The sequence below is a fragment of the Oncorhynchus gorbuscha genome, linkage group LG13 (assembly GCF_021184085.1).
Source record: "Oncorhynchus gorbuscha isolate QuinsamMale2020 ecotype Even-year linkage group LG13, OgorEven_v1.0, whole genome shotgun sequence".
NCBI classification, from domain to species: Eukaryota; Metazoa; Chordata; class Actinopteri; order Salmoniformes; family Salmonidae; genus Oncorhynchus; species Oncorhynchus gorbuscha.
The window spans coordinates 79353066-79368507 of NC_060185.1; the positions used below are offsets into that span (position 1 = coordinate 79353066).

Consider the following 15442-nt stretch of genomic DNA (forward strand, 5'->3'; position numbering starts at 1 on the left):
AACGTTCTTGCTCTTTAAGATATTGAATAGGTCTGATAATGCATAAAGCCTCAAGGCCATCCTTTTCTATTCCCCAATTGCTCTCTCAATGGTCCTATTCCTAATTTCCTAGTCCCCTCCCTACTGTCTTGGCCCTACACTAACCTCCTTCATTAATGAAGAGCTAGACATATAATGGTGTGTGAAGTAGCAAGAAAATAAAGGGTGGGGGTTTGCTGTGTGACAAAAAGAAAAGGAACAGAATTGAAAGAGGAAAGGGGAGTGGTTATGAGAGTAGGTAGTGTTTGGTGCACTGGAATACGAGGGAAGAGAGAGTGGGTGAGAGTGAGAGTGGGGAAAGAGATAGAGGGGGGGAGAGAGAAATATCGAGAGGGTGAGAGAAGGGGAGAGAGGGGGGTGAGCGAGAGAGATAGCGAGGGGGAGTGAGAGAGGGATCTATCCTTATCAATAACCAGTTGAAAAACCTTTCCTCTGTAGGTATGTAGGTAAGTGTGTGTAAAACAGGGTACATTTTGTAAGACCTACTCACCACAATGCCAAACTGTTCAGGCTCACATAGGTCCTCGTACTCATTCTTCAGTTCTGCCAGAGCGCTCAGCTCCTTCTGCTCTGGTAGGTTCTTTATCAGGTTCTGTAAACACACACAGAGACACATTTAAATGCTTTATTTGAATCCAAAAATCACATTACAGTCTAGAAGGATTTAAACATTTTAAAGGACACAGATTCATGGACACCTACGGACACAAAAAGCATATACACACACAGCTCCTGTCAGTATAGTTTGCCCCCTGCTCGCCTCCGCAGGGACACCAAAATGCACCTGAGAGAACACTCAGGCAGCTTGGAGACAAAATACTCTACAGAACCAAGCTAGAATCAAGACCCACAGCACTGGGAACATCCACACAGCACCAAGCTCGAATCATTATCGCAAGGTTCCATACAAACACCAGTACAGTACATCAGAGCGTGGATGGTTATGAGATATTTTTGTATACATTCAGTACTTTCAAGATAAGCGTCACCGCAGGGAACAGACATGGTTCAGACAAACATTGCATATCTACATTTATCTTGGAATTAGCACACTAACTGTTTCTATGGGAATACAAAGAGGAGAAGTGGCAGGTAGGAGGATGAGTAGGAAAAGGTCAGGTAATCTAGTGCTCTTGCTGCTGTATCCATTTATTTACCTCAATGGGAACAACTTCAGTAAGAGCTCCAGCGAACCACAGTTCAAACACGTAATAACGCTGGCGATTAATGGAGACTTTCATTCAGACTTTGTCGGTTTGCATCATCTTCCTTGGAAAACATGGCAATTTACCATTTATAAATAAGATTAACCTAGTAACTTCAGTTTTTAAATAGAATTTGACTTTCAGAAAGCCAAAGTCGAGCTTTACAATTATCATTATCATACAGGTCCAAACAGTGAGGAAGATGAGCAGGAGGAAGAGGAGAAAATCTTAATTTCCCATTAAATGTTAATTGTGCATGGAAAGGTCAGTTGAATAAATTCAATGAAGCATAGCTACCTTTCTTCAACTTCTCGGAAAGATGGAAGAGAAGGAAGAGAAAGAGGAGGAGAAAGATGAAGAGAAATAGGAGAAAGATGAAGAGAAAGAGGAGAAAGAGGAGGATGAGAAATATGAGGAGGAGGAACAAAAAGAGGAGGAGAAAGAGTGGGATTAGATGTGCCCTCATTAGATCCCCTAATTTAGACAGCAGGCTGGCACTCTGTCACATGACCAGGCCAGGACACACACACACTGACCACTGCCCTGGAACGGAACAGCCATGAGCCGTCACTGGCCTGGCTCTACTGTCCACTAATGATGACATCTCTCCCCTTCCCCCATGGATTCAAAAGTCTAGAAACCAACCAAGTTGGAAATAAATAGTGTGGAGTTTGTCAGTTCTAGTGTGGTCTGCAACAGTTATATTAAAATGTGTGTTGCTTCTATATTAGCCACTGAATGTTCTCCCAATTATAGAAAAGAAGTGTGGCCCAGTTATGTAGCCTCATTATAATTCAATAATGAAGGCTGTTGATCATAGTGTACATCAATTGGGAAACAGCACATTGAATGGACATGACATTCCCCCCCAAAAGTGTATGGTGATGTGTACTAATGATGGGGCTTCCAACGGTGTCAGTGTTATTCCAAAGATCTCACTAACAATATGTTTTCTTTAATTGTTCCGGGGTTGGGGTGCATTATAAACACCTAGGATGCGTCCCAAATTGCCCTTTGAGCCCTTGTTAAAAGTAGTGCACAATATACGGAATAGAGTGCCATTTGGTACTTTCCAGACAAAAATAGAGACAGGTAATTATTTGCTCTTGACCTTTCAGGCAGAAACCCTTATTGATTATTGAACAGTCACTCCAATGTGTTCATCTCTGTAGTGCAGCTGCTGATCACTGCTTCCTTACTGCTTCCTTACTGCTTATTAGACATTATAGAAGTCAATTATTGTCTTTCAGGAAAATGGCATATTTGATAGATAATTATTTAAAAAATGATTTGGATAACCGACGTCAACCACCTTGCAGCGAAAAAGAAAGCAAATGCAAGCACAAGCTTGGTCACAGTTTATAACCCACATCTTATTGTGAAAAACACTATTATTAACCCAGTTATTTTGAAAGTGCAAACCAGAAAATAACCTGATCAAGAATCCTCCAAAATGCTTCAACCCAATTCAAGAGAAGATTACGGAAACATTACGCGACGTGTGTAGAGGAAATAAATGAAATCTGGAAATTCAAACTGCCACTCGACTTTATTGTCTTCCCATGGTACAGGTTTTGGAGAGCTTTAAGGGCCTCGCAGAAACAGGACCACAACGGAGCAGCAAAGATCCACCGCCACGTGAAGTCTGAGGAACTTTACCCTGGGTTGAAGAACAAAGTCCTCCTCAACGACGTATCGTTGATTCAGAACGAAATGCAATAACACAGCAGCGAAACCATTCAGCCTCAGCAGTCATCATCACTAATGCTCCCAGAATCTGATTATTGGTGTTGTTTTCCTCTGCCGCAGCTCGTTAAGAAGAGACAGAAATGAAAGTGTGTTGTGGCCTTGTCTGCGACCGTTTCCGATGTTGTCTCCAAGACTTTCTTCACCGACTGAAGCTGCTAGGTTGAGGTAAAGAGTTTGAATTGGAGATGGAATTTCTCAGTGTAATTGTTATTTCATTTGTCTGTCATCTAGTTAATTATCAGCAGCCCCCATAGACAGGTAATTGACACAAAGGCGTCGCCATATGTGTAGTTCTGTCAAAAGCGGTGCTAGATGAGGCTATGCCAGACCCTTCCCGGCAGGCCTCCAGACAGACACACATACAGACACACTCGGCATCTGGGGGAGATTATTGGAGGGCTGTTACAGTCACCAAACTCTCATTTGGGCTCCTGGAAATCCCTAATGAAATCCCTAATGACGTCAAGACAGAGCAACAAATAGTGTGTAACTTTCTGTACTGCTCAAAGCCCAATGCACATTGGCTAACCGGGCTATCTGCATTGTTTCCCGCCACCCCCTCTTTTACACTAAAGCTACTCTCTGTTCATCACATATGCATAGTCACTTTAACCATATGTACATGTACATACTACCTCAATCAGCCTGACTAACCTGTGTCTGTATGTAACCTCCTATACTGTATATAGCCTCCTCTACTATATATAGCCCGTCTTTTTACTGTTGTTTTATTTCTTTACTTACCCATTGTTCACCTAATACTTTTTTTGCACTATTGGTTAGAGCCTGTAAGTAAGCATTGTGTTCGGCGCACGTGACAAATACACTTTGATTTGAATGAGCATGGAAACTAATGGTCTTTCTTGAGTAGGAAGAAAATACTGTATTGAATAGTATTGTATAGGACAGGAACAACTGTAGAGAAACCGTCTCCCAGCATTGATACTCCAATTAAAAAACATATAGAAGTGATATTGCGGAAAAAAATATTTAATATGATGGCATGTCTTGTTTCTCTTTGTAATCTATCATGTGCTTCTTTAGAGCGTACAAAGCATACAGGTGGACGATAACACACTGTTTGGCATGTCAATAGTACTTACTTTTCTGATTGGAAGAATAAGTAGACACACTGGGTACACAGGTCAATTTATCCACTGTACCCTTTCTATGGCCTCCACTGTTTCCTTTCTATGGCCTCCACTGGTCCCTTTCTATGGCCTCCACTGGTCCCTTTCTATGGCCTCCACTGGTCCCTTTCTATGGCCTCCACTGGTCCCTTTCAATGGCCTCCACTGGTCCCTTTCAATGGCCTCCACTGGTCCCTTTCAATGGCCTCCACTGGTCCCTTTCAATGGCCTCCACTGTTCCCTTTCAATGGCCTCCACTGTTCCCTTTCTATGGCCTCCACTGTTCCATTTCTATGGCCTCCACTGTTCCATTTCTATGGCCTCCACTGTTCCATTTCTATGGCCTCCACTGTTCCATTTCTATGGCCTCCACTGTTCCATTTCTATGGCCTCCACTGTTCCATTTCTATGGCCTCCACTGTTCCATTTCTATGGCCTCCACTGTTCCATTTCTATGGCCTCCACTGTTCCATTTCTATGGCCTCCACTGTTCCATTTCTATGGCCTCCACTGTTCCATTTCTATGGCCTCCACTGTTCCATTTCTATGGCCTCCACTGGTCCATTTCTATGGCCTCCACTGGTCCATTTCTATGGCCTCCACTGGTCCATTTCTATGGCCTCCACTGGTCCATTTCTATGGCCTCCACTGGTCCATTTCTATGTCCTCCACTGGTCCATTTCTATGGCCTCCACTGGTCCATTTCTATGGCCTCCACTGGTCCATTTCTATGGCCTCCACTGGTCCATTTCTATGGCCTCCACTGGTCCATTTCTATGGCCTCCACTGGTCCATTTCTATGGCCTCCACTTGTCCCTTTCTATGGCCTCCACTTGTCCCCTTCTATGGTCTCCACTTGTCCCCTTCTATGGCCTCCACTTGTCCCCTTCTATGGCCTCCACTGATCCCTTTCTATGGCCTCCACTGTTCCCTTTCTATAATACTAAACTTTTCATGTTGCAGGCTCCTGTGATTCTCTCTTCAGGCAGCGAACATTCCCAACAGTGAAGTTGAAGAGAAGATCAACAAATCTCAAATGATAGTCACAGGAACAGCACAATCGATACAAAATGTTCTCCGAGCAATACACTTTTTAGAATCAAAGGATTCAGGGGGAATCTCAACAGATGTATACAGTGGGTAAGAACTCCCTGTTTTCCTCTACCGATCTGGCTGGAGACTGACAACCAAAACATTTGAGATTTTTTCCCTCGAATTCAAAGACCGCAAGATGATGTTTTCGATCTGTTTGACAGATGCAATTTTCACATTTTAATATTTTTTTCCCCCGACAGATTTTGGCGAAGCGTCAGACAGAGCACGTGGCTTTTGTCAGACTGACGTCTTACCACTGCGGTACCACAGAGAGTCGCATTGAACGGCTGAAAGGCCTCTGTTAGATTTTGATACTGAAGAGCAGTCAAACAAGAGCCATTCTGGAGAGGTATCCACATCCGTTTTCATTTGAATCATGAGCTTTTCCAATTATATATTTTATGAGTTTCAGAGTTCCAATGCTTTAAAGGTGGGAAAAGTGATGGTTTGATGTAGTTTTAGGGGAGCTAATTGCAGGTAACTTTCAAAACAGGTTATGGAAGAATAATGGAATGAGATGAATCTCCCAATGTGTCTTGTATATCTAGTATGCAAATGAGGTGCTGAAAAAATGTTTGGTATGTTTGGTATGATTGAATATACCAGTAATAGACAAAAAACATAATGATCAATTATTATTATTTTTTTTACCAGGAGGCACGTCGTGACAAATGTAGTATGCCTATTAGAAATGGAGTCACTTCACATGCCTTCCACATCACATCCTAACAGACCAGTTGAATGACAGTAGACTATCTCATTATTGAGGAATTAAGCCAGTGTGTACAAATATGTTCTCATTCAATTTCATCTGTCTGTCTCCTGACTAAACAATAAAACCCTTCAAATGTAAATAAAGATGCACTTTCTCCGCTATCGACACTTACAAAGTACATCAGCTAAAACAGGTGGCAGAAATCCCATGGTCATGGATTCAGATATTCCCTAAACATATATTTCAACAATCAGCTACAGTATTTGCAGAGCATATTTTGCCAGTCTGCAAATTGTCAATCCAAAACTAACATCAGCACCAACAGAAGGCATACGTACTTTTCACATTCTTTCTGTGTTATTCTTTACTTTACAAGCAGAAATGTTGACAAGTTTTGTAGACTGAACTGGTGGCATCCGGCTAATCTAAAGTAAATCACTCAGACCTAATCCAGGATCCTTACTCCAAAGCCAACAAACACCTCAGATTCTCACTGAGGGTTGCTATTTGGAGAACAAGGGTGACAGATTCCAAAGTCATTGGCGTGACATTACGTTTGCCTTTTCAAAATACATGTGGAGGATTCTGAAGTGTGGGCACACCTGAACAGTTACGTTAACCACGGAGTTAGTGAAGAGGAATCGAGGGATCTCATAGACATTACCGTTGCACTGTGCAGCAACTCTCTGAGTAAGTGGAAATACTGTACAACTCTTTAGGATACTGTGTGTGTGTGTGTGTGTGTGTGTGTGTGTGTGTGTGTGTGTGTGTGTGTGTGTGTGTGTGTGTGTGTGTGTGTGTGTGTGTGTGTGTGTGTGTGTGTGTGTGTGTGTGTGTGTGTGTGTGTGTGTGTGTGTGTGTGTGTGTGTGTGTGTGTGTGTGTGTGTGTACTTGTATGCATGTACAGTCGGGCAAAAAAGTATTTAGTCAGCCACCAATTGTGCAAGTTCTCCCACTTAAAAAGATGAGAGGCCTGTAATGTTCATCTTATTAGAAGAAAGAAGAAAACAAATCCATAAAATCACATTGTATGATTTTGTATTAATTTATTTGCAAATTATGGTAGAAAATAAGTATTTGGTCAATAACAAAAGTTTATCTCAATACTTTGTTATATACCCTTTGTTGGCAATGACAGAGGTCAAACGTTTTCACAAGGGTTTCACACACTGTTGCTGGTATTTTGGCCCATTCCTCCATGCAGATCTCCTCTAGAACAGTGATGTTTTGGGGCTGTTGCTGGGCAACACGGACTTTCAACTCCCTCCAAAGATTTTCTATGGGGTTGAGATCTGGAGACTGGCTAGGCCACTCCAGGACCTTGAAATGCTTCTTACGAAGCCACTCCTTTGTTGCCCGGGCAGGGTGTTTGGGATCATTGTCATGCTGAAAGACCCAGACAAGTTTAATCTTCAATGCCCTTGCTGATGGAAGGAGGTTTTCACTCAAAATCTCATGATACATGGCCCCATTAATTATTTACTTTACACAGATCAGTCGTCCTGGTCCCTTTGCAGAAAAACAGCCCCAAAGCATGATGTTTCCACCCCCATGCTTCACAGTAGGTATGGTGTTCTTTGGATGCAACTCAGCATTCTTTGTCCTCCAAACACGACGAGTTGAGTTTTTACCAAAAAGTTATATTTTGGTTTAATCTGACCATATGACATTCTCACAATCTTCTTCTGGATCATCCAAACGCTCTCTAGCAAACTTCAGACGGGCCTGGATATGTACTGGCTTAAGCAGGGGGACACGTCTGGCACTGCAGGATATGAGTCCCTGGCGGCATAGTGTGTTACTGATGGTAGGCTTTGTTACTTTGGTCCCAGCTCTCTGCAGGTCATTCACTAGGTCCCCCCGTGTGGTTCTGGGATTTTTGCTCACCTTTGTGATCATTTTGACCCCACAGGGTGAGATCTTGCGTGGAGCCCCAGATCGAGGGAGATTATCAGTGGTCTTGTATGTCTTCCATTTCCTAATAATTGCTCCCACAGTTGATTTCTTCAAACCAAGCTGCATACCTATTGCAGATTCAGTCTTCCCAGTCTGGTGCAGGTCTACAATTTTGTTTCTGGTGTCCTTTGACAGCTCTTTGGTCTTGGCCCTAGTGGAGTTTGGAGTGTGACTGTTTGAGGTTGTGGATAGGTGTCTTCTATACTGATAACAAGTTCAAACAGGTGCCATTAATACAGGTAACGAGTGGAGGACAGAGGAGCCTCTTAAAGAAGAAGTTACAGGTCTGTGAGAGCCAGAAATCGTGCTTGTTTTGTAGGTGACCAAATACTTATTTTCCACCATAATTTGTAAATACATTCATAAAAATCCTACAGTGTGATTTTATGGATTTTTTTTCTCATTTTGTCTGTCATAGTTGAAGTGTACCTATGATGAAAATTACAGGCCTCATCTTTTTAAGTGGGAGAACTTGCACAATTGGTGGCTGACTAAATACTTTGTTGCCCCACTGTACGTGCATGGATATATCTGCATGTGTACGTACAGTATGTATCTTAATTGTGTGTTGTCTGTAACTCCTGAATCCTTAGTCTGAGCCCATCTCCCCCATAACTGTTAGCCTCACAGATCATGACTCCCCCCTACCTGTTTGGCCCTGTCCGGGGTGTCCTCGGATGGGGCCAGTGTCTCCTGACCCCTCCTGTCTCAGCCTCCAGTATTTATGCTGTAGTAGTTTATGTGTCGGGGGGATAGGGTCAGCTTGTTATATCTGGAGTACTTCTCCTGTCCTATTCGGTGTCCTGTGTGAATCTAAGTGTGCGTTCTCTAATTCTCTCCTTCTCTCTTTCTTTCTCTCTCTCGGAGGACCTGAGCCCTAGGACCATGCCCCAGGACTACCTGACATGACTCCTCCTTGCTGTCCCCAGTCCACCTGGCCGTGCTGCTGCTCCAGTTTCAACGTTTCTGCCTTATTATTATTCGACCATGCTGGTCATTTATGAACATTTGAACATCTTGGCCATGTTCTGTTATAATCTCCACCCAGCACAGCCAGAAGAGGACTGGCCACCCCACATAGCCTGGTTCCTCTCTAGGTTTCTTCCTAGGTTTGAGCCTTTCTTGGGAGTTTTTCCTAGCCACCGTGCTTCTACACCTGCATTGCTTGCTGTTTGGGGTTTTAGGCTGGGTTTCTGTACAGCACTTTGAGATATCAGCTGATGTACGGAGGGCTATATAAATACATTTGATTTGATCATGCCCCCATCGCTGTTAGCCCCACAGATCATGCCCCCATCTCCCCCCATCACTGTTAGCCACACAGATCATGCCCCCATCTCCCCCATCACTGTTAGCCACACAGATCATGCCCCCATCTCCCCCATCACTGTTAGCCACACAGATCATGCCCCCATCTCCCCCATCACTGTTAGCCACACAGATCATGCCCCCATCTCCCCATCACTGTTAGCCACACAGATCATGCCCCCATCTCCCCCATCACTGTTAGCCACACAGATCATGCCCCCATCTCCCCCATCACTGTTAGCCACACAGATCATGCCCCCATCGATGTTAGCCCCACAGATCATGCCCCCATCTCCCCCATCACTGTTAGCCACACAGATCATGCCCCCATCTCCCCCATCACTGTTAGCCACACAGATCATGCCCCCATCTCCCCCATCACTGTTAGCCACACAGATCAGATCATGCCCCCATCTCCCCCATCACTGTTAGCCACACAGATCATGCCCCCATCTCCCCCATCACTGTTAGCCACACAGATCATGCCCCCATCTCCCCCATCACTGTTAGCCACACAGATCATGCCCCCATCGCTGTTAGCCCCACAGATCATGCCCCCATCTCCCCCATCACTGTTAGCCACACAGATCATGCCCCCATCTCCCCCATCACTGTTAGCCACACAGATCATGCCCCCATCTCCCCCATCACTGTTAGCCACACAGATCATGCCCCCATCGCTGTTAGCCCCACAGATCATGCCCCCATCTCCCCCATCGCTGTTAGCCCCACAGGTCATGCCCCCATCTCCCCCATCGCTGTTAGCCCCACAGATCATGCCCTCATCTCCCCCATCGCTGTTAGCCCCACAGATAATGCCCCCATCTCCCCCATCGCTGTTAGCCCCACAGATCATGCCCCCATCTCCCCCATCGCTGTTAGCCCCACAGATCATGCCCCCATCTCCCCCATCTCCCCATCGCTGTTAGCCCCACAGATCATGCCCCCATCGCTGTTAGCCCCACAGATCATGCCCCCATCTCCCCCATCGCTGTTAGCCCCACAGATCATGCCCCCATCTCCCCCATCGCTGTTAGCCCCACAGATCATGCCCCCATCTCCCCCATCGCTGTTAGCCCCACAGATCATGCCCCCATCTCCCCCATCGCTGTTAGCCCCACAGATCATGCCCTCATCTCCCCCATCGCTGTTAGCCCCACAGATAATGCCCCCATCTCCCCCATCGCTGTTAGCCCCACAGATCATGCCCCCATCTCCCCCATCGCTGTTAGCCCCACAGATCATGCCCCCATCTCCCCCATCGCTGTTAGCCCCACAGATCATGCCCCCATCTCCCCCATCGCTGTTAGCCCCACAGATCATGCCCCCATCTCCCCCATCGCTGTTAGCCCCACAGATCATGCCCCCATCTCCCCCATCGCTGTTAGCCCCACAGATCATGCCCCCATCTCCCCCATCATCGCTGTTAGCCCCACAGGTCATGCCCCCATCGCTGTTAGCCCCACAGATAATGCCCCCATCTCCCCCATCGCTGTTAGCCCCACAGATCATGCCCCCATCTCCCCCATCGCTGTTAGCCCCACAGATCATGCCCTCATCTCCCCCATCGCTGTTAGGCTCACAGGTCATGCCCACATCTCCCCACAGATCATGCCCCCATCTCCCCCATCGCTGTTAGCCCCATAGATCATGCCCCCATCTCCCCCATCGCTGTTAGCCTCACAGGTCATGCCCACATCTCCCCCAGGTCAGATCATGCCCCCATCTCCCCCATCGCTGTTAGCCCCACAGATCATGCCCCCATCTCCCCCATCGCTGTTAGCCCACAGGTCATGCCCACATCTCCCCCACAGATCATGCCCCCATCTCCCCATCATCGCTGTTAGCCCCACAGATCATGCCCCCATCTCCCCCATCGCTGTTAGCCCCACAGATCATGCCCCCATCTCCCACATCGCTGTTAGCCTTACAGGTCATGCCCACATCTCCCCCACAGATCATGCCCCCATCTCCCCCATCGCTGTTAGCCCCACAGATCATGCCCCCATCTCCCCCATCGCTGTTAGCCACACAGGTCATGCCCCCATCTCCCCCATCGCTGTTAGCCCCACAGATCATGCCCCCATCTCCCACATCGCTGTTAGCCTCACAGGTCATGCCCACATCTCCCCCACAGATCATGCCCCCATCACTGTTAGCCACACAGATCATGCCCCCATCTCCCCCATCACTGTTAGCCACACAGATCATGCCCCCATCTCCCCCATCGTTGTTAGCCCCACAGGTCATGCCCCCATCTCCACCATCTCTGTTACAGGTTATTCCTCCATTTACCCCCAGTCTCCCCCATAGGTCATCCCCCCTTGCTGTTAGCCCCACAGGCAATACCCCCATGTCCCCCTAGCTGTTAGCCCCACAGGTCATACCCCCATGTCCCCCCTTGCTGTTAGCCCCACAGGTCACATCCCCCTAACTGTTAGCCCCAAAGGTCATACCCCCATGTCTCTCCTCACTGTTAGCCAGACAGGTCACGTCTCCCTCGCTGTTAGCCCCACAGCTCATGCCCCCATCTCCCCCACAGGCTATGCCCCCATCTCTCAACCCCGTCTCCCCCACAGCTCATGCCCCCATCACCCCCTCAGATCCCATCTGGCTCCATGGATCTGGCTCCCTCAAAGTGACCAATCTGTCATAGTTAGTCATTACAAAGGTGACAGACAGTAGAACCTTGTTAAAGTGTACATAATCTATGTCTGAAGCTCACAAGAAGGTGAGGCTTTCACATAGGTGACATCTCCACTTCTCCAGAGAGGATTGAAATGAAACACATTACCTGTGTCACTGTGGCAATACAATTATTTCACTTTGATAGATCTTAACACAGTATTGAAGGTTGATATGACCATTACTTAATCAAATAAACTCAATTGAAGAACGCTATTATTCCGGACTGAAATGATATGAGTTTGTCTGGAGAATAATGTGCCATCTGAATATGTTTCTCCCAGATTCATCTGCCATCTGTCACTGAGATAAAGAAAGTTTAGCTCCAAGAAGAAAACACTAAGTTCTGATTCATACAGCTTTATGTGTGTCTGAATGGGTCTACTGCATAAACTCTAGCTAATGTAGCTGTCCATTATACAATGCAGCGCTGACCCACGACGGAGTATGCACCAATGTGTGTGTGTGTGTGTGTCTGTGGTGCGTGTGTGTGTCTGTGGTGCGTGTGTGTCTGTGGTGTGTGTGTGTCTGTGGTGCGTCTGTGGTGCGTGTGTGCCCTTGCCCAAGTGCCCGTGTTTTCCAGAGCAACATTTCAACTAGAACACAAAGGGACACGAAGCACTGTACCTGAGCTCTGGTCACAGCCCTGGTTCCAGTCCTGGTCACAGCCTTGGTTCCAGTCCTGGTCACAGCCCTGGTTCCTGTCCTGGTCACAGCCCTGGTTACTGTCCTGGTCACAGCCCTGGTTACTGTCCTGGTCACAGCCTTGGTTACAGTCCTGGTCACAGCCCTGGTTACTGTCCTGGTTACATCCCTGGTTACAGTCCTGGTCACAGCCCTGGTTACAGTCCTGGTCACATCCCTGGTTACAGTCCTGGTCACAGCCCTGGTTACAGTCCTGGTCACAACCCTGGTTACAGTCCTGGTTACAACCCTAGTCACAGCCCTGGACACAACCCTAGTCACAGCCCTGGACACAACCCTAGTCACAGCCCTGGTCACAGCCCTGGTTATAACCCTAGTCACAGCCCTGGTTGTTGAAGCAGCCCAGCCTCCCCACCACTTTATCCTAATCCATCATCCCTGTTGAAGCAGCCCAACCTCCCCACCACTTTAACCTTCTCCATCATCCCTGTTGAAGCAGCCCAGCCTCCCCACCACTTCAACCTTCCATCCAGTCCCTTTGTGTTTTGTTTTCCTTCCATCCTCCTTGATCAGCATAATGTATTTCGCATTTCATTGTTGAATTAGCATTTGATGCAGGAAAATGGGGATATGGTACTGCGTGCCAAAATAAGGCTTCAATTAAGCTCGAGGGGGGAACCGGCTTTTTACAGCTTTTCCTGCTTAAGCGGTAATCCAATGGGCCCGATGCATGGCCATACTTATCGTCCTGTCCCACATTTTCACTTTACACCATGCAAATGATGGCCAAGCCGGGGAACAATACGGAAGGCTTGCTCCAGTCACCTGTTGTTGTTAGTCCTGGAGGAACAAAGGTTGGCACGGCTGCATCTGCGGAGGCCCTGCAGCTCTGCCGCCAAGGAGCAAGGCAAGTCCAGGTAATGAGGGGCCCATGCATATGGATGAGAGCCATGTTTAGAAATGGCAGGCAGGCGATGGCTGCTGGGTGATTGACAAACAAGATACATAATAATAACAAGCAAGGGCCAAAACAAAAGCCCCGGCTTGGGCTGAGCCAATCAAAAATCACCAGGCCCCAGCTGGAACAGTTGTTGCTGTGGAGGGAGAGGTGAGACGCAGATTGGTTGTGGGATGGGAGAAGTTCCAGTATGTGTGTGTGTGTGTTGCAAAACAGCATGGATAAGGTACATTACAGCAATTTAGAGGACATATCTAACTGTCAAATTGAAACAGTATAAACAGAGAAAACTGCAACCATCTGTTCAATGCTAGTACACAACCATTCTATTCTAGCACACGACCATTCTATTCTAGTACACCACCATTCTATTCTAGTATTCAACCATTAGATTCTAGTACACAAACATTTGATTATAGTCCACAACCATTCTATTCTAGTACAAAACCATTCTATTCTCGTACACAAACATTATGTCTACTACACAACCATTTTATTCTACTACACAACCATTCTATTCTACTACACAACCATTCTATTCTAGTACAAAACCATTCTATTCTCGTACACAAACATTATGTCTACTACACAACCATTTTATTCTACTACACAACCATTCTATTCTAGTACACAACCATTATATTCTAGTACACAACCATTATATTCTAGTACACAACCATTATATTCTAGTACACAACCATTATATTATAGTACAAAACCACAAAACCATTGTATTCTACAACAAAACCATTCTATTCTACAACAAAACCATTCTATTCTAGTACACAACCATTCTATTCTAGTACACAACCATTATTTTCTACTACAAAACCACAAAACCATTAAATTGTAGTATAAAATCATTATATTCCACTACACAACAATTATATTTTGCTACACAACGTTCTGTTCTGCGACACAACCATTCTGTTCTGCTACACAACCATTCTTTTTTCCATGCTTTAGCACACTCTGCCAACCCGGATGTTCTAGCTGTGTCTGAATCATAGCTTAGGAAGACCACCAAAAATTCTGAAATAGATAGAACTGCCAAAGGGGGTGGTGTTGCAATCTACTGCAAAGATAGCCAGCAGAGTTCTGTCCTACTATCCAGGTCTGTACCCAAACAATTTTAACTTCTACTTTTAAAAATTCACTTCTCTAAAAACAAGTCTAAAACAAGTCTAAAATTCACCTCTCTAAAAACAAGTCTCTCACCATTGAACTGATTGCCCCCCATCTATCTTCAGGGCTCGTGCTGCTGGGCGACCTAAACTGGAACATGCTTAACACCCCAGTCATCCTACAATCTAAGCTTGATGCCCTCAATTTCACACAAATTATCAATGAACCTACCAGGTACCACCCCAAAGCTGTAAACATGGGCACCCTCATAGATATCATCCTAACCAACTTGCCCGATAAAATACACCTCTGCTGTCTTCAAACAAGATCTCAGCTATCACTGCCTCATTGCCTGCATCCGTAATGGGTCAGCGGTCAAACGACCTCCACTCATCACTGTCAAACGCTCCCTGAAACACTTCAGCGAGCAGGCCTTTCTAATCGACCTGGAAGGATATTGATCTCATCCCGTCAGTAGAGGACTGGGTATTTTTTTTAAATGCCTTCCTAACCATCTTAAATAAGCATGCCCCATTCAAGAAATGTAGAACCAGGAACAGATATAGCCCTTGGTTCTCCCCAGACCTGACTGCCCTTAACCAACACAAAAAACATCCTATGGCGTTCTGCATTAGCATTGAACAGCCCCCGTGATATGCAGCTGTTCAGGGAAGCTACAAACCATTATACACAGGCAGTTAGAAAAGCCAAGGCTAGCATTTTCAAGGAGAAATTTGCTTCCTGCAACACTAACTCAAAAAATTCTGGGACACTGTAAAGTCCATGGAGAATAAGAACACCTCCTCCCAGTTGCACACTGCACTGAAGTTAG

The 15442-nt window shown here is 46.1% G+C and overlaps 1 protein-coding gene across 1 annotated transcript in view; it reads right to left on the reverse strand.

Moving 5' to 3' along the window:
* The window catches only part of diaph2 (diaphanous-related formin 2), a 732655-nt gene that overhangs the window by 296742 nt on the left and 420471 nt on the right, over nucleotides 1-15442 (reverse strand). The window contains 1 exon segment of the mRNA XM_046295877.1: nucleotides 530-631. Within this exon segment, the coding sequence (XP_046151833.1) occupies nucleotides 530-631 (102 nt within the window).